Here is a 20859-nt window from a genome sequence, read left to right as displayed (position 1 = left end):
AATCAAAATATGGAGTTAAAAGAAAAGGTTAGAGCAGAATTTATTGTGTTTTATCTGAAATAAAAAAATGCCAGAATAGCCATTATGATCTGAGACAAAAAAAAAAATAAGAAATAAATCTAAATTAAAAGAGATAAGGATGGAATCTATATTTTACTTCAAGCTACTATGGAAAGAATTACTACCAAATCTAATTATATATACACTGAATGCTATAGCATCTAAATAATTCAAGGAAAAGATAAATAAGCTCCAGAGAGAAACAACCAATACAATAATAATGGTGGGGATCTCAATTTACCCCTCTTTACCCTGAAAAATCTAAACAAAAAAAGAACCTGAATAGAATTCCACAAAATTAAATATGGTAGCCTCAGCTGTGGATATATTACTTTCATAAAATCTGATCATGAGTTAAGAGTAGAAAACATTATGAACAAATAGAAACCTCACAAAGAAAAACAGAAATACTAAATGCATCTTTTACTAATCAATCACCATGCAATGAAAATTATATTCAATAAAAAACCTTTGAAACAATGGTTAAAAATCAATTCGAGGGAGAGGATTCCAGGAAGATGGCAGAGTAGATCAGAAAACTCCAAGTTCTCCAGATTTTCCCTATAAATGAAACAAAATTGCCCTCAGGGCAAACATAGACCAGTGGAAAAAAACAAATAAGACTAGAGGCAGACAGAAGTCCTCCTGGGATAACTTGAGAAAATCCAAAGAAAGATCTCAGGACCCAGTTAACCAGTGTAAAGTGTAAATACCTCCAGGCTAGTTCTGAAGAAACAGCAAATGGAGAGCCCTAGGACTAGCTAGGTTCATGAAGAGCCTCAGCCCAAACCACAGGAACTTTCACCTTCCAGACACCCTAGGAAGTTGAGGGTCTGAATCCCAGAAGACTAGAGAGACATCTCCTGAAAAGGAGCACAGAGAACAGCCCTGGGCAAGAAGGAACCATCAAACTTGGTCAGTGCAGAAGCAATGGAGCTGGGACTCTTCTGGACACAAGAACTCTGCATGAGGATAGAATTTTTGGTTCAAAGTTCCAGGTCAAAGGGGAGAACTAAAGGAAAGCCAGAGGCACCATCTCCCCCACCCCAGGATTGGAGGTAGTTATCAGAATACCAGGGTTCATCTTCAGAGGAGTATATTGAAGTAAAAAAAAAAATCTCACCTACTCCAAAGAGTGACATTAAATGGCTACTTGCCCAGAAGAACTCAAAAAAATTTTTTTTAATTAATTGACAGAGATTAAGGAAAAAACTTAAAAAAAAATTTAGGAAAAAGAACCATCAAAAAAAAAATGAGAAGATTATGAAAAAAAAAAAGTTAACCAATTAAAAAAATCATCAAAGAAAAAAAAATTCTTTGAAAATTAGAATTGGGAAAGAGGAAGCCAGTGAAACTATAAGAGACCAAGAAATAAAAAAAAAAAACATATAAAGAATAAAAAGATAGAAGAGAATGTAAAATAAAAGAAAAACAACATATCTGGAGAACAGATCAAGAAGGAAAAAAACAAAAAATAATAATTTATTTGAAAGCTGTGACCCAAAAAATAATCTTGACAAAATATTATAGAAAATAATCTAAAAAGGAAAAAAGAGGGGACAGTATAAATAGAAAAAAATCCATTTATCATCATCTCAAAGAATCCTTTAAGGAAAATACACAGGAGTATTGTCGTTAAATTTCAAAACCTTCAGATCTAAAAGAAAATTTCACAAAAAAACCCCCAAAAACAACAAAAATATTTCAAATATGCTGGAGCTATAATTAGAAATATACAGGATTTATCAGCAGCTACAATAAAATACCATAGGTCCTAGATTTGAAAATCAAAATAATTAGGCCTACCTCAAAAATATCATATCTAGAAAAAATAAGCACAATACTGAACATACAAAAAAAAAAAGTCCTTCAATACACTCCGATTTTCTTTTTTTTTTCCTCAACTAAATCTGAACTCAATAGAAAATTTAGCACATAAGATCCAATATCAAAGACTAATTTTATGGGACTCAACAAAGAAACTGTACCTGTTTTATACATGGAAATTAAAAACATATCTAAGATTGACATCCATACTTTAATAGTTCAGAAGAAAGGTTGGAGCAGAGCTAAGTAGGATCTGACTCTAAGAAGCAAAATTATCTAGGAAAAGGTTAAAAAATAGTAATAATGCTTTATGAATGAGGAACAAAGGAAGCATTAGATGGAGGAAAAGAGCTAGTAGTTCTGAAAACCTACTCGCATCATGAATGAGTTAAATAGGAAACCATATGCACAGACTCTTGCTATAAAGCATGTAGCACTCTCCAGAATCTATAAAGAAATAAGGAGGGGGGTGAGGTAATAGGATGAAGTGAGATATAGATTGACGTGTAGATAAATAGGAATAAGATAGGGAGGGGAAGGGTAAGAAGAGAAGAGAAGAGATGGATCCATGGATAAGGGGACATTAATAACAAGGCAATGTAAGTAAATGAAATAAAGTAAAGTTATCAGGTATAGGAGATAAGAGATATATACAAACATCATAACAAAGATTAGGAGTAGAATTTATTAGAAAAAAAATGGGATCTCAAAGCCTAAAATTCAATCAAGAGAGAAATTTATATTCATATCAGTCATGTTAATTTTGCTTTAGATACATGTCTACATGTGTATAAATGCATATGTTTGTGTCTGTGTGTATTATGCATGTAGGCATATGTATATATGCAAGTGTATATGTGTATGTGTGTGTGTGTATGTATGTATCTCTATCTGTGCTTAACTATAGGCTTCTTTGCGGAATTAGAGGGATGAAAAGAAGAAAAAAGAATAAAATAAAAATATACAGCAGAGAACAAAAGAATAACCTACAGAAAATAAAAAATATGGACAATTATGAATATAATATCTTCTATTATTATATATGCTTTCTTTAAATGAAAATTTATTGTTAAATATTTTAAATCTTCCTTGATGTTCTGCTGGGCACATGAAACTTTTTTTTTTTCCTTTTGCCTTTTTTTTTTCTAATTTTAAAAACTTATTTTGTATTTAATTTTAAATAAATACTTTAAAATAATAAAAATTAAGTAGAAATAAAATAAATTAATCCTAAGGAATGAGTGGACCCAACTTCTATGAAGGACTTATGAAAAATTCTATCCACATTCAGAGAAGGAAATGATTGTCTAAATACAGATTGAAGCATATTCACTCTCCCTCTCTCACTTAATTTTTCTTGAGAGTTTTTATTTTCATTAGGGTGAGAAATCTGTTTTCTTTCATAACTTTACTTTTATGGAACTGTTTTGCATAACTTCACATGTGGTTTCTTAATTGTGGGTGAGGATAAGGAGAAAACCTAGAACTCAATTAAAAAAAATGTAAAAAAAATTATTTTAAATGTAACTGGGAGAAAATTAAATAAATTAATTAAAAGGAAAAAAAAAGAAAGCTAAAATAAAAAACAAATAAACCAGGAGCAATGAAAGCCTAAAAATAAAAAATTAGTGGATCAAAAAATTTGTAGGAACATTTAATAATTTCATTAAAATAATAACAGTGATAGAATACAGCAACAATTTTAGGGTATAGCCAAAGCAATTCTTAGGGGAAGTTTTATATCTCTAAATTTTTTAATCCATAACAAATTTAGAAGAAATACAGCAATTATTAGATACTATTTTACCCAACTATATGCCAATACAATTGATACTCTTAAGTGAAAAGAATGAATGTTTACAAATATTAAATTGTTGAAATTGAAAGAATAGGAAATATAATGCCTAAATAATTCTATCTTAGAAAAAGAAATTGAGCTAGCCTAAATGAAATCCCAAAGAAAAACTTCCCAAGAATGACTAACTCCAATAATAAATTACTTGGAAAAAAAATAAGGTGTTCTATCAAATTCCTCACATGACACAAATGAGGGATTGATATCTAAACTACAGAGACTCAAAGCAGAGAAATGAAACTATAAACCAATATACTTAATGAATAATCATACAAATTTGAATAAAATATTAAAAAGGAGGTTACAGCAACATAACACAAAGATTATACACAATGCCTAGGCTAGATTTACACTGGAAATGCTGGACTGGTTCAATATTGGGAAACATATCAACATTTCAGCAAGAAAAACAAAAATTATAGTACTATATAATTTGATATAGGGGAAAAACTTTTGTTAGAAATAACACTTGCACAAATTAAAAGCTTTATAAAGCATAGTATTAAATGGAGTTTTCCTTAAAATGACAAGTAATATCCAACTAAAAAAAAGAAAAGTTAGTATTATTAGTAAAAATGATAAACTAGAGATTTCACCGATAAAATTAGGGTTAAAGCAAAAATGTCCATTATCATCACTATTATTCAATATTGTAACACAAACACTATGCATAACAATAAGGAAAAATAATTAAAGACAAAGATAGACAAAAGAGGAAACAAAATTATCAAATTTTATAAATGATCAAAATGGTTTACTTACAGAATTCGAGAGATTCATACATATGCATGGATAATTTTTCAACACTGACCTTTGCAAAGCCTTGAGTTCCAAATTTCCCCCTTTTCCTCCCACCCTTTCCCCTAGATGGCAAACAATTCAATATATATTATATATGTTGAAACATCAGCAAAAGTGAAGGAAATGAGGAAAATGCAAATCATCTTTATTTCTGTACATTAACAAAAAAATCCAACAAAAAAAAGAAGGGAAGAAAATTTTATTTTTAAATTTTAAATTTTAAAAATTTAAAATTTAATTTTAAAATAACTATAGACAAAATAAAATATTTGGGAATCTACCAGTGCCAAGATCTACACATGAACAATATTAGCACATTTACAAAATTCTCTTTATACAAATTCTAATCTAAATAACTGGTGAAATATTAATTATTTATGAGCAGGCTGAGTCAATATAACAAAACTTACATTATCTAAATTAATCTTATTACCAAACTACCAGAAGATAATGAAAAAATCTTCAGGAACCAAAAATAAAGAATATAAAGAAAATTATTAGGGGAAAAAAGAAGAACAAAGGGCTTAAGAGAAAAGTATACTAAAAAGACAATCATTAAAACAATTTAGTTAATTGTTAATCAGTGAAATTAATGAGATACACAAAATATAATAACAAACAAGTACAATAGCCTAGTGATTGCTAAACCCCAAAATCTTAGCTGTTGACTCACTATTCAGTAAAAACTGTTGGAAACATTGAGAAGTAATCTAGCAGAAACGATTCATAAACAATATTTTATGCCATATACAAAGGTAATCTCCAGATACATGATTTAGACATAAAAGATGACATCATAAATAAGAGAAATACAAATTAAAACAACTTGGGGGGTACCACCTCATCTGCAAGTTGATAATGTTGACAAATAGGAAAAATGGCAAGTATCAAAGAGACCATGGGAAAAGAGGTGCATTAATGCTTCATTGATAAAGCTATAAGTCAATTCAGTCATCCTGGGAAGTAATTTGCAATTACACACACACACACACACACACACACACACACACACACACACACACACACACACACACACAAAAACTTGTTAAAATGAGCATATCTTTTGACCCAATGATATTACTACTAAGTATATACCACAAAAGCATTAAGGAAAAAAAAAAGAAATGAAACCCTTTAAACAAAATTAATTATAACAGATCTTTTCAAAGTGGCAAAGAATAGAAAACTAACGAATTATTCATTAATTATGGAACGGCTAAAGAAATTGAAAAGGAATATTAATTTGCTTTAATAAATAACTAAGAGGAAAGTTTCAGAGAAACCTAGGAAGACTTCTATGTAATGATAAAAATGAAATACACAGGACAGAACTTATACAAACTACCTTAAATGATTTTCATTTGTCTGTGGCCATTCACCCACAATATGATCTTTATGAGCTAATTTAGTTATGAGGGTTAAAGTTTGGATAGGTAGTCTAATCCTATTCCTTCACAGATAGGAAAAACTGAAGCCTAAAGAATGTGATTTATAAAAGATCATACATAAAGAAAGTATAAAAATAGTGATTCAAATCTAGTCTTTCCACTATAATATATTGTGTCCATATTATAGTAAATACCAGTGGCATTATTGAAATATGTAATTTTAAAGAACACCTTTCTTTAAGTACTAAGTGAGTACTCAGCACTTTGAGTCTTTAGAACCCTGTTTCTTTTTGGTTTTGTTTTGTTTTTTATTTTTTTATTAAAGCTTTTTATTTTCAATACATATGCATATTAATTACATATTAATTTTTCAACATTGATTTATGCAAAACCTTGTGTCCAAATTTCCCTCTTTTCCTCCCACCCTCTCCCCTAGATAGCAAACAATCCAATATATGTTAAACACATTAAAATATTTGTTAAATCCAACATAATATATATGTACATATATATATATATATACATATTAATACAATTGTCTCGCTGCACAAGAAAAATCATACCAAAAAGGAAAAAAATGAGAAAACAAAATATAAGTAAACAATAACAGAGAGAGTAAAAATGCTATGTTGTGATCCATCCTCAGTTCCCACAGCCCTTTCTCTGGATGTAGATGGCTCACTTCATTGCAAGATCATTGGAACTGACATGAATCATCTCATTATTGAAAAGAGCCATGTCCATCAGAATTGATCATCATATAATCTTATTGTTGTCATGTACAATGATGACCTGGTTCTGCTCATTTCACTCAGCATCAGTTCATATACGTCTCTGCAGGCCTCTCTAAAATCATCTTGCTGATTTATTCTAACAGAACAATAATATTCCATAACATTCATATACCATAATTTTTTCAGCCATTCTCCAACTGATGGGCATCCACTCAGTTTCCACTACACTTGCCACTACAGAAAGGATTGTGGGCCCCTGTTTCTAATGTTTTGCTACTCCTTTCATGCTTTGCAGAAAACTCAAAGTTATTTCTTTGTTTCAGGGTTCTATGGGCAGCTGCAGACATTTTGCCCTCCCCATTACAGTGATCCTCAGAGAAACATGGCCCATGGCAACTCCTGCAATATGGTGCCTTCCTTTGAAGACTGCCTCGTCCCTGCGTCCATGGGTCAGGCAGGGTTCGATGTTTTCCACCGAGCTTTTTCAGCTCATTCGGGCATTACAGGTATGTTTGACATCGGTGGCTTGGAAACCATGGGGAATTTTCCTTTATTTGTATCATTTATTTTACCATTGTTTATATCTTAGATAAAGGGACTCCTCTCTTCTTTCCAGCCTGCTGATGTTATTATTTTTGGCTGGGTGGCCCTCTCTTATCACCAATGGCTTCCTCTTCTCTCTTTCAGTGTACGATCTGCCAGCAGGTCCCACTGGCATCTTTGGAGAGTCTCTCCGGAATGGACCTGAAGATACCACCTTCCTGCAAATCAGTGCTGTGGATCGCTGCCCCAGCCAGCTCTCCTCTGTCTATACTGAAGGCTAAAAGCCACCCTAGCAGCTAATGCTCTTCCCTAAACCCTCTGCTTCAAATCCCCTGCCTTCCTCCCAATAAGGATCCTGAGCCCATGGTCTGCAAAGCCTAAGGCTACAAAAGGATCCTTGCAAAAGAGGACTGGGAGGTAGGAGTCCTCCCCAAGCCTTCAGAAGGTCAGCAGTCCTTTTTTTCCTTTTAATTTGTGAGTCACTCGACAACCTTACTCTCTTTTCAAAGGGAATTCAAAGACAATGAGAAGACAGCTGTTGTTGGGAGACTTCACATGGAACCACTGAAATCATGAAAGAAAAAACACAGGCTTGATTTGGGGACAATCCTCTTCTCAAACAAGGACACTGAGGCACAATACAAGCCTCTTAAGGCACAGAGCTATGTGGTGCTTCTGCAGCTAAGCAAAGCCAAACATAAAAGGGAAAAAAAAGGAAGCACTCCTCACAGATGCTCACCTCCCTATGGCCCTCCAGGATGCTCCCTGGCCCCAGGATCTCCAGCAAGCTTTGTTCAGCTCTCCCATTTTATATTCACAGGCTTACCAGTAGAATGCTTTTTGTTATTTCTCTAATTACATTATGTTATGCAGTGAATAAAAAGAATCTGCCAAGTACAGTGGCTTGAAACAACTTACTTTTATCCCAACAATTTTTCCACTTGTAAGAATTAAGGCACCTTTTTGTCACTTAAAAGAAAAAGAAAAAAACAAGCAAAAACAAAAACAAACAAAACACAAACAAAACAAAACCCTAACCAACAACTTTCTTGTGGCCTGTTTCTGGAATGGCCAAATAAATAAAGCACCTCTATTTGTATTTCCCCATCCTTTAAAATCCTTCCCACACTGATGCAGCAGTGCTTGGGAATATTTTGATTTTTCTGAGTTTTGTAGTTACCAGAAGATGTGTCTGAATTATATTAGATATGCTCCTCCAGCACTAAATGCAATGTCTTAGAGTTGATTTAATTCAGTAGCTTTGGGCCTCCCATTCCAAGGATCTTCTGCCAAGAGAAAAGCTACAAATTGATAAATTAAATTCTATTTTGGTACTCTAGGCAGGTGAGACATTAGCAGGTCTTTGAATGAATGAGGCAGAGTCTGGGGGAAGTGAGAGGAAGGAGGGAGGTTCCAGATATGGTATCTTAGGAAGAAACTAATGAGGTATTGAGGTGAATAATGACTCTGTAATACAATCCTCCTTCCTCTTCCAGCTTGATACTGTGCTCTTTCCTTTCCTTTTCCCCTCATCTCCCCATTTTTTCCTTGCTTATCTGTCTTCTCCTTCTCCTGCTCCACAACCCCAGCTCAAACCCAGGCCCACTCTACTCCCAATGCCCAGTTACCAGCTTTGGAGAAAACTGGTAAGAAACCAGTTAAAAGTGGTAATGGATGAGGTTTAGGACATGGAATACAGATTAGTAAACAGAAGAGAAATGGGAAGTCACCATTTCTGAAATGTTATCTTGGAAGCCTAGAATTTAAATTGTGCTTTATATTAGTATATAAATTTCAAGACCATGTGGAAAGCCACTGTTTCTGATAGCTTTTTAAGAGTAACAAGTTCTGGGGCACAAGGCTATCAAAATGTTCAAAATATTCTAAAAACATTTTGGTACTATTATATTTAAAAATTAAAGCCATCTTACTTTTTTTTTCTTTACAATAGCAGAAGGGAAATAACCTCATTAGCAAAAACTATTATTAGCACAATAAAGAAATCTGGTGTTATGCCTAAAATCATGGATAATTTCAAATGCTGCTAAGTGACTTGTGAGCTTCAATAGTATATCCTTTCTTAAGGATTCTAAAGTCCAGTCCCAAAATCAAGCCTAATGTCTTTAGAAAAGTGCATGCCTGTTAGTTTGTTCCAGACATGCCAAATACACAGCCCATAGGCTCCTTTGCATCGCTATCCCCTGAACCAAATTAAACTGTAATTGGGAAATATTTATCAAAATAAATAAAATTACAAAATAACATAGAAAAAGTTAGCATGTGATTTTCTAAGTCAATATTGGCTTGCAGGGATTCTTATGCATGACTTAGTGGCCTTTTTCAATTTGAGTTTAATATCACTAATCTACACTATGGACCCAGATGAAAACAGGCTAATTTCTCTGTATACAAATGGGCCATACCATAAGAAAAATCAGTAAATAAAGATTCAAACTTGTAAGTGCTTATTTGAGGAGCAATTCTTTTATCTTACATAAAGTTACTCCAGTATATCTAAAATATAATTTAAAAACAAAAATTGAACTGTTTTGCACATTTACAGGACCTTATAAATCAATGTCAGCAAGTATTTTTAAGCACCCATTAAATTTCAGGCACTATGTTAGATGCTAAGAATACAAAGACAAAAATGAAATATTCCCTGCCCTCAAGAAATTTATATTCTTTTTTTTGGGGGGGGTAGTAACATACAAATACATTTTGTACATTTGTAATAAAATCTCTTTAGTCCAAATCATCCAATTTCATTCTTTTTCAAACTCGGGCCAAAAAAAAATGAAAACTACTTTAGACTTTTCAGAGAAAACCAATTAATTCTGAACTCTGGAATGTTTATAACTTACTTAAAATACATAACAATTTATTCATGAAGAGAAAGGAAGAAAAGGGTGAAACAGTTTCGAGATTGGTGATATTACCAATTAATCTCACTGTCACAGCATGTGACTATGATGTTAATCCTAATATGGAAAGGGAGCTAGAGTGAAGTAGAACAAAAACCAAGGTTAATTATCAGCAATCTATTCTAAATGCTGGCATTCCATACCCAGTAACAGTTTGCCTTCCTATGAAGACATACTTTGTTCTCTGACTCCTAGTGTTATTTCCAACTTTTTCTTAGGAACTGACACCTATCACCAGGACTTGTCAACATTTATGGCATGAAAGCCACCATATAGGCACTGCAGGAAGAACCACAGGCAATGAAAAGAGGAATTCTTTCTAGGTGACTCTGTGATTAGGGTGCTGGACCAGGAGTTGGAAAAAAAATGAGTTCAAATATGGTTTCAGACTTTTGGTAACTGTGTGCCACTGGGCAAAACACTTAGACTCTGTCTCAGTTTCTTCATGTGTAAAATGGAGTTAAAAGTAGCAACCTCCCTGCCATGGTTATCATGAAGAGAAAATACAAATTTTAGTAGTACTACTGTTACTATATTCATAGTATTTTAGAAGACTTTGGAGATCATCTACTTTAATTTCATTTGTAGATGATTATAGTGAAGCCCAGAGACATAAAGTGACTTACCTGAGGTCACATGAGTAATTTGCAGCAAAGTTAAGACTTGAACCAAGGTCTTCTAAAACATTTCACTGTACCACAGATGGCAAGCCGAATCTGTAAAACCCCACAATACATCATTAGACAAATGGGAAAAGAGAGTGGCTGACACTTTAAAAAAAATCTCACCCCTACATAATTCTCCATGTCACCCCTTATTATCCATGCTTCAGCCCTACCTTAGTAAATCTACAGGAAGTGTGTATGTGCTTTCATTATTATTCTGGTACTATTGTAAGCCTACTTCAGGAAATTGTTCCCTATCCATTTTTAGCTGATTATGTAACTTTTCTGAAATACCTGAATGGGGATTGTCTGTCCCCAGATTTTTCTTTTCTATCTCTCTCTTTTTTAAAAGAGGTGCTTATGAATACACACACATACACCCAGTTCAATGCCTGTTATCTAATGGCATTAAAGCAATACGCCTGAAGACATTTTGTTTGCTGCATTATCTTAATTCTCAAAAGGGATTATATCCAAAAAGCTTTTATAGTTTAGATTCAGATCCAATATGATCTAAATCCTCACTAGCCCTTTATATTTCTCCCTTTGCCTTCTTTGCCAAGTATCACAGAGGTAACTCTATGGTTATAAAAGGAACTTTCTACTGGAGTACAGTGGCGATTCCACTTATGGGGTCAGGGATGGCCAATTATGAGAAAATCCAAAAAGCTTGGTCATAAGACCACTCTCTCAAGGGGGGAGATGTTGCCCTCATCTGCCTGAGACCACCATTCTATTTTGATTGCCTTGAAGGCTAGGAAATAATGATTTGGTGCATCATTTGGGATTTTTATCTCTTTCAACTATGCCATCTTTTTGCAGCATTTTTAATGGCACTTTTGATTGTTGGTATGGAATTTGTGTGTTTTTTTTTCTTCTTCTATGAACAGCTACAGCAGAGAGGCACATATTGGACAATAATAGTATGTGCAAAAAAAAAGAAGAAGAAAAGATTTATTTTGTACAGACAGCAAAGCATACTGTGTAACGTTGCTTACACAAAGCACTTTGGAAGAAAAGAAGTGGAAATCTGTTTTCCATAACTCATACAGACTCTTGTACATAGTTATATATGCTCACATATAGATATGAACTGCATATATCATACTGTATATCAGGCTGATTCTATTCTAGTGCCACATCTGGTGCCTATTGTCATAAATCTTTTAAAGAATTAGGTACTTTTTTCTATTAATATGTATAGTTTTGTGATTTGTCACAGTTATGTTTCATATAATCATAAGTTATTTTGTCTTGTTCCATGAAGTCCTTTTTTTATGTCAAAGGTAAAATGAAGGGTTTGTGCACTTGGTACAAAATAAAACTGGAAATGTATAACAACCCCAGCATGGTGGAAATTGTCCTTTGGGGTGTCCTTGCAAGCACAACTGGCCTCACTATTATTTTGCTTTGGGTTTTCTGTTTGTTTGTTTGTTTTTTGTCACTATCCTGTGTGATATTAGAGCTAGCTCATATAATTAGAAGCAGATAAGTGGGGGAGGGGAGCAGCACCTCCAGGGGCAGTTTTTCAATGCCATGTTGATTCAGGCCAAGGTCGAAGCCTGGATTCAATTATAGATATGAGAGGAAGAAATGACAGTAAAAACGTGTGTCTCTCTGAATCCCTTACATGTTGGGACTGCCCATAAATAAAACATGAAGTTTGGTTTTGTCAGACTTAATTAAAGCTCGTATACATGTTTTATTGGTTATTCTATTAATCTGCTTCCCAAAGTGGATAAATATGTGCAGATCCTTGGGGCTTGTGGGTGTTTCAGACATGATACTGTATGCTGATACCATTCTTTGAAGAAGTCCAGAAAGCTTGACATTCAAGGTGAAGGGATTTCTGTGTACTGATGACTAAAGCTACAGAGCCTTTCACTGAGCTGTGCCCTGGAGCAATGCTTAGCAAGACAAATGTGTTGGATTGCTACTGTGTCCTAAATGTATCCATTAGATGGTTTGATTTCTCTGGGCCTGGAATTTGCCATCTTGGGGAATTACTGGCTAGCTCTTTCCCAAACTACTCTTCATGTGAGGAGATCAGAAACACTTTTAAACAAATTAAGATGACTAATAGCTACAAGAAAAGACAGGGTGCTAACTCCAGGAAACTCTAGTTATATTTGGTTTAGGAACAGAGCTCCTAGCTCAGCTCACTAAACAGTCTTCATAGTAATTTAAGTATTAATTATTTCAATGCTGGGACATGATCAATGTGGCTTATTCTTCCACTGATCTAGGTTCACCTCATCCACATTTTAGTATTCCCTAATTATTATGCACTACCACCAAAAAAAAAAAAATTAGTATATCACATATAATGATCAATCTTCTATTAATGAGTCTCTCTCCAGATTTAAATTAGGCTAATCCTCAGTCAACAGATATACCATAGACAGACCAGACTTCAACTCTTTCTAGCCTAATAGAACTAGTACTTTTTTAGTCTTAGCCTTCAAGAAGATAGGGCTCCTTGCTTCAAAGAGCCATTAGAATAAACTTTAGTGAGTAAATTATTAAAAATAATAACATAATAATCAAGTCTCACTATTACATCAAGGGTCTATGATTTCAATAATGTGGAAACTCCTTCTATTGAGGAATATTGTTGCCAGTGAAATATTACCAAACTTTCCCTTCTCTAAGCTAAACATTTTGAGATCCTTCAGTTATTCCTCTTGGAGCATGATGGATACTTGGGTACTCAAAAGATACCACAAATAGAGTGCTGGACCTAGAGTAAGAAAGACCCTGATTCAAATCCTCCCTAATATCTTCTATGTTTGGCAAGTCACTTAATCTCTCCCTCTCAGTTTCCAAAATGATAAAAATCACATCTACCTCTAAGGTTGTGAGGATTAAATAAGATATTTGTAAAACAATGATCACAATGCCTGGTATATAGTAGATACCTAATAAATCCTTATTCTCTTCCTTACTCAATATCTTCATTTCTCTCCATTGGGTGAGCATCATTTTATGAATGTCTCCCTTAAAATATACCCTTAAGAATTGAACCTAATATACAAACATGGCCTAACAAAGGCTAGAAGACGTGGGACTAGAACTTCCCTTGATCTGGGTGCTATATTTCTGTTATGCAATCTAACATTGCATTAGTTTTGGTAGCCTTATCAAAGTATTGATTCATACTTATCTTATAGTCCACTAAACACATGCTCCCTATCTTATATTTGTGTATGGTCTTTTGTTTGTTTGTTTGTTTGTTTGTTTTTTTTTGTTAACTTTATAGTTGTGAGAATTGGTTCATTATTCTAGACTATTGATCTCTTTTACAAACCAATCCCTCTCAGTTTTGTGAAATCTGAAAACATTATTAGCATTCAAAGTATTCAACTTGCAAAGAAAGAAGTGAGTTTTGGCAAAACTTTAGAATAGTCAACCCATACTGACTCAGAGTAGTCAATATTTCACTTTCTAAAGATTCACAACCTTTTGCTATAAAATTTTGCTAGTTATAAACTTCATATTTATAGGCTTTTATCTATGGAACTGATCTATTCCCCCAATTTAAAAAATAATTGATATATTTTATTTCTTACAACACATGTGCTTCCCAATAAATTGTTTCTCCCCATCAATGAGAAATTTCTTATTTAAAAAAAAAAAGAAAAATTGTTGTAAAGATTCACACACACACACACACACACACACGATTAAAGCACAAATAATTCATTGAAACTAATCAACACATTAAAAAAAAATAACAATCTGCAATATTCCAGATCTCTATCCCCATTTGGGGAAAAGGAGAGAGAAAGGAAGAACTGGGACATTTCTGGAATAGTGGGTAGTCCAAGGAAAGAAGAGATTCCAACACAGAGGACAGTATACAGTTGAAGTATCTTAGTAGTAGGTCAAGATTGAGAATGAAAGGAAATTAAGCTATAATGGAGATGAAAGCCTAAAGGAGAACATTCCCATTTTTCATCTGATCCAGTATGCATGGGGATGGGGATGCATCTGGTACAATGGTTCCATCAAAACCTAAGGATTCAAACAACCTGTACCTTTAATAAAAAGCATATTTGTATATCCATAGATAAAAGTAATCACCAATGGAATTTTTTCAAAAGACAAAAACAGACAAAAGCTACCAAAAATAAGGTTAAATGCAATGGGCAAAGAAGTTCTCAGGTTGGAAGAATTCCCTACCAGGTTTTTAAAGTTGATTTTAGATCCTCAGTGGCCAAAGGGCCCATAGCTAGGTTCTAGATCAATCCACCTGAGGCAATCCCAGGCCTGCTTCATAATTTCTTTTAGGAGATTAATTCCCAATTCTAAAAGTATCCTGAATCACAGCAAGAAAGAATGCAGTATCGTCTTGAAGAGAAGATATCTCTATAAATTCCAGAAGACAGAAGGTATAGAAGAGGAAATGAGTAAAGGGAAATTTATTCTCTCTCTCAAGGGGCATATCGGATTAAAGGTTAGAGCTATATAGGAATTTCAGAGGAGTTAAATCCAAGATAGAAAGAGATATAGGAGGGCAATGGGAGAAAGGAGATGATTTTCAGTTAGGCAGTTGGTAAGAGAGAAGTTGGAGCTTATTAGAAATAGAATCAGGATATAGTACTTCTGAATGGTGATACTATGCTAAAGTGTAATGTGATAATAGAGGGAAGTATCAGGCTTTTTTTATACACTAGAAGTGAAGGAAGATTTAGCCTGGTGTAGCAGTCCTACTATTGGATGAAATCCTGATAATAAGAACCCTAGAATCTGAGTCTCTGATCCTCAGGCTCTAGTTCTAGAGATGATGTGCTTGAGGTTCAGGGTCTGAGCTAGATCCAATCCAGTAATATATGCATATATATTCATAAGCATATACACAGATATGTATGTAAGAGAGAACCAAAAAAAAAAAAAAAAAAGCTCAAGGAATTTGAAATTGCAATAGAGAAACAGAAATGAAGTTAAAATCAATGGGAAGAAATTTTGATCAGATTATAACAAGCACAATTTACAGAGTACTGACTTAAAATAGGAAAGACATTTATGAATATAATGGAAGAACATACAAATGTAATAATTATAATCCTAAGTGGACTAAATTGATTAACAAAATGAAAAATAATAAATTAATGAAGGAACAAAAGTAAACAATGTGTTGCACATAAGAAACATATTAAACCTAGACAAATACAGATTAAAATTCAGAGAAGGTAACATGATGTGATAAAAGAGGTGACACCAATTATCAAGATATCTGAATAAATCCGAATACCTGAATAAAAGTTAGCCAATTCAAAATCTCAGGAAAAGGAATCACAGACTAGATGTACAGTGAGCCTGAATTCATATGATAAGATAAATGTCATGTAAAATATAAATAACAATTTAAATAATATCCGAGAACTTAAATATTTAGAACTCCCAAATAGTATTTCATATTACATGCATAGTACACACTTGGCATAGTCAACACAAGCAAGTTTGTAGGCTTTTGCTTTGATATATCTAGCTGTGGGAGAACCTAAATTGTCTCTCTATAGTAGCAATTCAGCCAGAATTTCCCTGTAATATTCCACAAAGGGCAGCAAAAATTAAATTGTAAGAAATCATGGAAGAAATGGGCTTAGTGAACTAGAAAGTGAAGATTTTCAATGCCTGAAAGAAAGGAACCTGGAGATCTAGTTGAAACCAGTTATAGCCTGGCCTCTCCAACCAGGATTTACTTTGGAAATGAATCCAAGCTAGGCCTGCAACCCCCAAATTAATTGAGTTTGTCCTCTACTGTCAGGAACAAAACAGAAAATCAAATATATGGAAAAGAAGAGAATGGCTGAAAGAACAAAACCATAAGAGAAAATATCCCAGTAAAAACTTAGTTCACAAGTAATTAGACAACAGACTCATAAAGAAATAATGAAAATGGAGTAAAAATGCAGAGAAAGGAAAAAATGCAATGAAAAATTATTATACTATAAAGGAAAATGAACCAAAATTCCTTAATGATAAAAGAATACTGTGGACTCCCCAGAGATCATGAAATAACAATAAGAAACTCCATAAGAAATTCCCAATTATTTCCAAACAATCAGACTTTTTAAGTAAACATAATAGAAGTTAACTTAAATTAGAAAGTAATACAATCAATTCAAAATTTTAAAAAATAAACATCATGATAGAGAACAACAGAAAACATGATAGAAAGTTTCTCCAAGGAAGGAGCAAATCTGAAAGGCAAAAGTAAAACAAAATACAGACGAAGAGAAGCAAAATTCAACTCTTAAAAAAGAGCACACAAATTCCATATAATTCAAAGTAATTGATCTCAAAGACATTATGAACAGCAATAATTTAAGGATCATAAATCTACCAAAAGAATATGATATATGTGAACCATGAATGCAATATGACAGAAAATAATATAACTAGGTTGTCTGGTGCACACAAAACATTAATCAAGAGAATATACAAATCACCATCAAAGAAAATTCTCATACTTACAACTCCAAGGAAGGCAGTGGCTAAACTTCACAATTTCAATAGCAAACATCAAATTATTCAAACACTTTCAGCTATTAAGACACTTCTTAATAATAAGGGGCTATCCCTACAATAATGAAAAACTGGAAAAGACTGAAATAATGTAATCAAAAGAGCACAGGAACTCAAAACCACTACCAAAAATCTGAGCAGTGGAGATTAATTATTAATAAAAAGTTGGACGTTCAATATAAAAAATTCATCCAAGTAATTTGTAGAGACCAGGAACTCTGAAAAAGTGTACTTGAATCTAGGTTAGAATGGTGCTTATAGTTAAATACCTACTCAATGTGAGATAATTGTTCTCTATGGTAATGTAATGGTTGTGCAAGCTCAGTGTGTTGTAGTGATGTAATCATACTGAAGTATTTAAGGAAGTCTAAGACACAGAAGGCTCTCTCAGCCACACTCTCAGCCACAAATACTCCATCTTTGACCAGCCTCATGGTGGTTGTCCTGCCTTAATCATTTCTCCACTAAGACTAAGGACTCAGGCTGATCCTAAGAGAGCTAGTCTGGACATTACATTAATTTCTTTAAAAAATAAGAATAATTGATTTAAAATATTCCAAATCAGAAGAACTCTGATAAAATTCCAAGGAAAACTGCAAAACATTTTGGCAGAGTCAAAGTATATACCAACATTTTACATCTTCAACCAAAATAAGGTTAAAATGAATGCACAATTTACACATAAAGGATGTTACAGTTATCAAATTAGAGAATATGGCATAGTATTACTGCCAGATCTATGGATAAGGGAAGAATTTATGACCAAACAAGATATATATAGTATTACAAGATGTAAAAATGAATAAAATTTATTATATCAACTTTAAAAGATTTTGCATAACCAAAACCAATGTAGCTGAGATTAAAGGGAAAATAGAAATCTGGGGAAAATGTTTGACAGAAAGTTTCCCGGATAAGAGCTTTATTTCTCAAGAATATAGAGAATTGAATTAAATTCATAAGAATTTGTCATTCCCCAAATGATAAATGATGAAAGGATATGAATAGGCAGTTTTAAGAAAAGGAAATCAAAGCTGTCTATAGTCATAGGAAAATTGCTCTAAATTACTAGTGGTTATTTTAATCAGCAAATTAAAACAATTTTGGGTTATAGTTTCATATCTACCAGATTTTCTAATATGACAGAAAAAAATGATAAATGTTGAAGAAGGTGTGTATAAATTGAGATGCTACTGTATTTTTGGAGCTGTGAACTGATCCAACAATTCCGGATAGCTATTTGAAACTAAAACCAAAGGATTATAAGACTGTGAATGACCTTTGATCTGGGAATATTACTAACTAGGTCTGTATTCCAAAGATACTTTATTAAATAAGGAAAAATTTTGAATTGATTGTATTACTTTCTAATTTAATTTCATTTGTACTTATTTGTACAAAAATATTTATGGCAGTCTTTTTTTAATAGCAACAAAGAACTGGAAGTTGACAAAATGTCCACCAATTGGGGAATGTCTGAATAAGTTGTAGTGTGCGCAATATTATTGTGCTATAAGAACTTACAAGTAAAAACCTAGAATGATTTATATGAACTAACTTAAGAATCAGGAAAATATTACATAGAGTAATAGTAATATTGAATGATTATTAACAGTGAATGACTTTCCTGTTCTCAGCCATACTATGATTTAAGACAATTCCAAAGGACACATAATGCAAAATGCTATCCACCTCCAGAGAAAGAACTAATGAAGTCTAGATACAGATCAAATACTATTTTTCACTTTATTTTGGGGGGTTTTTCCTTTTACAACACAACTAATATGGAAATATTTTTGTATGATCACATGAATAACCTATATCAAATTGCTTACTGTCACAAGAAGATGAGGAAGGGAGGGAAGAAGAGAATATGGAAATAAAAATCAAAAAAAGAATGTGAAAATTTGTTTTATATGTAATTGGAGAAAATAAAATTTATTAGAGCTATAAATATAATTCTAAACAAAACATTAATTCTATTGTAGAACTTATGAATAAAACCAAGAGCTTTTTTAAGACATCCAAAACTGATAAGCCATTAACCAAACTATTCAAAAGAAAAGAAAAAAATTAAATTTTCAAATTGCAACACAAAAAAGAAAGGGAATTAGTGGAAACTTTAATAATATGTCACTGAAACTGGGAATTCAAAATGATTAAGTAGCTTAAAATATAGAAGAGACATAAATTAAGCAAATTAGAAATAAATAAAAAATCTTGAGGTCTTGTTATTTATTATGGTCTGCTTTATATTCAGTTTCATCTAAAATGTAGTAGATGCAAAGGTGTATTTGTACTTCCAGGTTAGCTGACTTGCCATGTCATTTACCTGGGTTCATTGGAGATAGAAAGATGGCCAAATAATAATAAATTATAACTCATTATTACAATCAAGGGAGAAGAAATGTTGTTTTGTGGATCAAGAAGGCAGAAGCTGTTATCAATCTTGACAAGGATACTGGTCTCTCCTCCACTTCAGTGAATCTACCTCTAGGCAACTTACAAAAGCCTAGAAAAGATGATTGAATTGACAGTAGGGGGGAAGGATACAGAGCATCGGGTAAGACCCCTGTGAAATAGAGCAGCACCCTTTTGGGCAATCTGATTACTTGACTGGCATATGCTCTCACACATACTCTCTTGTGTGTTCCCTCTCTGTGTCTCTGTGTCTCTCTATCTCTGCTCCTTTTCCCTCCCTCTCTCTTTCCTTTTTACTCCCTCTCCCTATCTCTCTTCTTTCCTTTCTCCCTCTTTCCCCTCTCCTTTTTCCTCTCTCTCCCTCCTTTTCTCTCTCTTCCTCCCCCTCTCTCTCTCATTTTTCTTCTGTCTTTGTCTATCTGTCTCTGTTTTTTTCTCTGTCTCTGTCTCTGTGTTTCTCTCTGTTTTCTTCTCTCCCTCTCCCTCTATCCTCTATGTGTATGTATGTGTAGAAGATTCTCCTGAAATATCCATCAAGAATCCTTTCCTGATTCTGCCACATGTTGATCTCTTCCAACATAATAGAATTTATTATATATATTTTTTTCTATGAAAGACTATATTTCCCCAGAAAGAATATAAGCTCCTTTTTTGTCTTTGTGTCCTTAGTGCCTAATATCATTAATAAATGTGTCTTGAATGCTGACTGATCAATTAAGTGGACTATATGTCAAACAATAGGATTCCATAAGACATACAGTAGGTTAGATTCTCATGGCATACTAATAAAAGGTGATAATAGCTGTGTCCTTAACAGCATGTTCTGAACCTTCTCAATTGTGACCATATCAAAAGATATGCAGTTAAATATCCTAGGACCTTTGTACTATAAAGGAAGCTAAATAATAAATGTGCTAAAATAACTCAAGGAAAAAAAAATAACTTAAGGAATACCATAGCATAATTCAATACGTTGAAGCTTGCCAGACAGCAAATGGTTTGAGCATTTGTTGTAGTCTGGTACTTTAAAATAAAATGATACATTGTGATTTTTTTTAAATCCATGTTTCCTTGATTTAGTTTTACTCTGTGCAAAATACTGAACATCTG

General features: G+C 33.2%; 1 protein-coding gene across 2 annotated transcripts in view; it reads left to right on the top strand.

Moving 5' to 3' along the window:
- Positions 1-12143, top strand: part of GLIS3 (GLIS family zinc finger 3) — a 658251-nt gene extending 646108 nt beyond the window's left edge. For both annotated transcript variants that reach the window (XM_074282835.1, XM_074282836.1), the window contains 2 exons: positions 6989-7171; positions 7353-12143. In XM_074282835.1, the coding sequence (XP_074138936.1) occupies positions 6989-7171; positions 7353-7489 (320 nt within the window). In that variant the 3' untranslated portion in view covers positions 7490-12143. The remainder of the gene's footprint in view (positions 1-6988; positions 7172-7352) is intronic.
- Positions 12144-20859: the final 8716 nt, after the last annotated feature.

This window comes from Sminthopsis crassicaudata, chromosome 1 (genome assembly GCF_048593235.1).
Source record: "Sminthopsis crassicaudata isolate SCR6 chromosome 1, ASM4859323v1, whole genome shotgun sequence".
Classification (NCBI taxonomy): Eukaryota; Metazoa; Chordata; class Mammalia; order Dasyuromorphia; family Dasyuridae; genus Sminthopsis; species Sminthopsis crassicaudata.
Note: the sequence above shows the minus strand (reverse complement) of the source record. Positions and strands in the feature narration are given on the sequence as shown.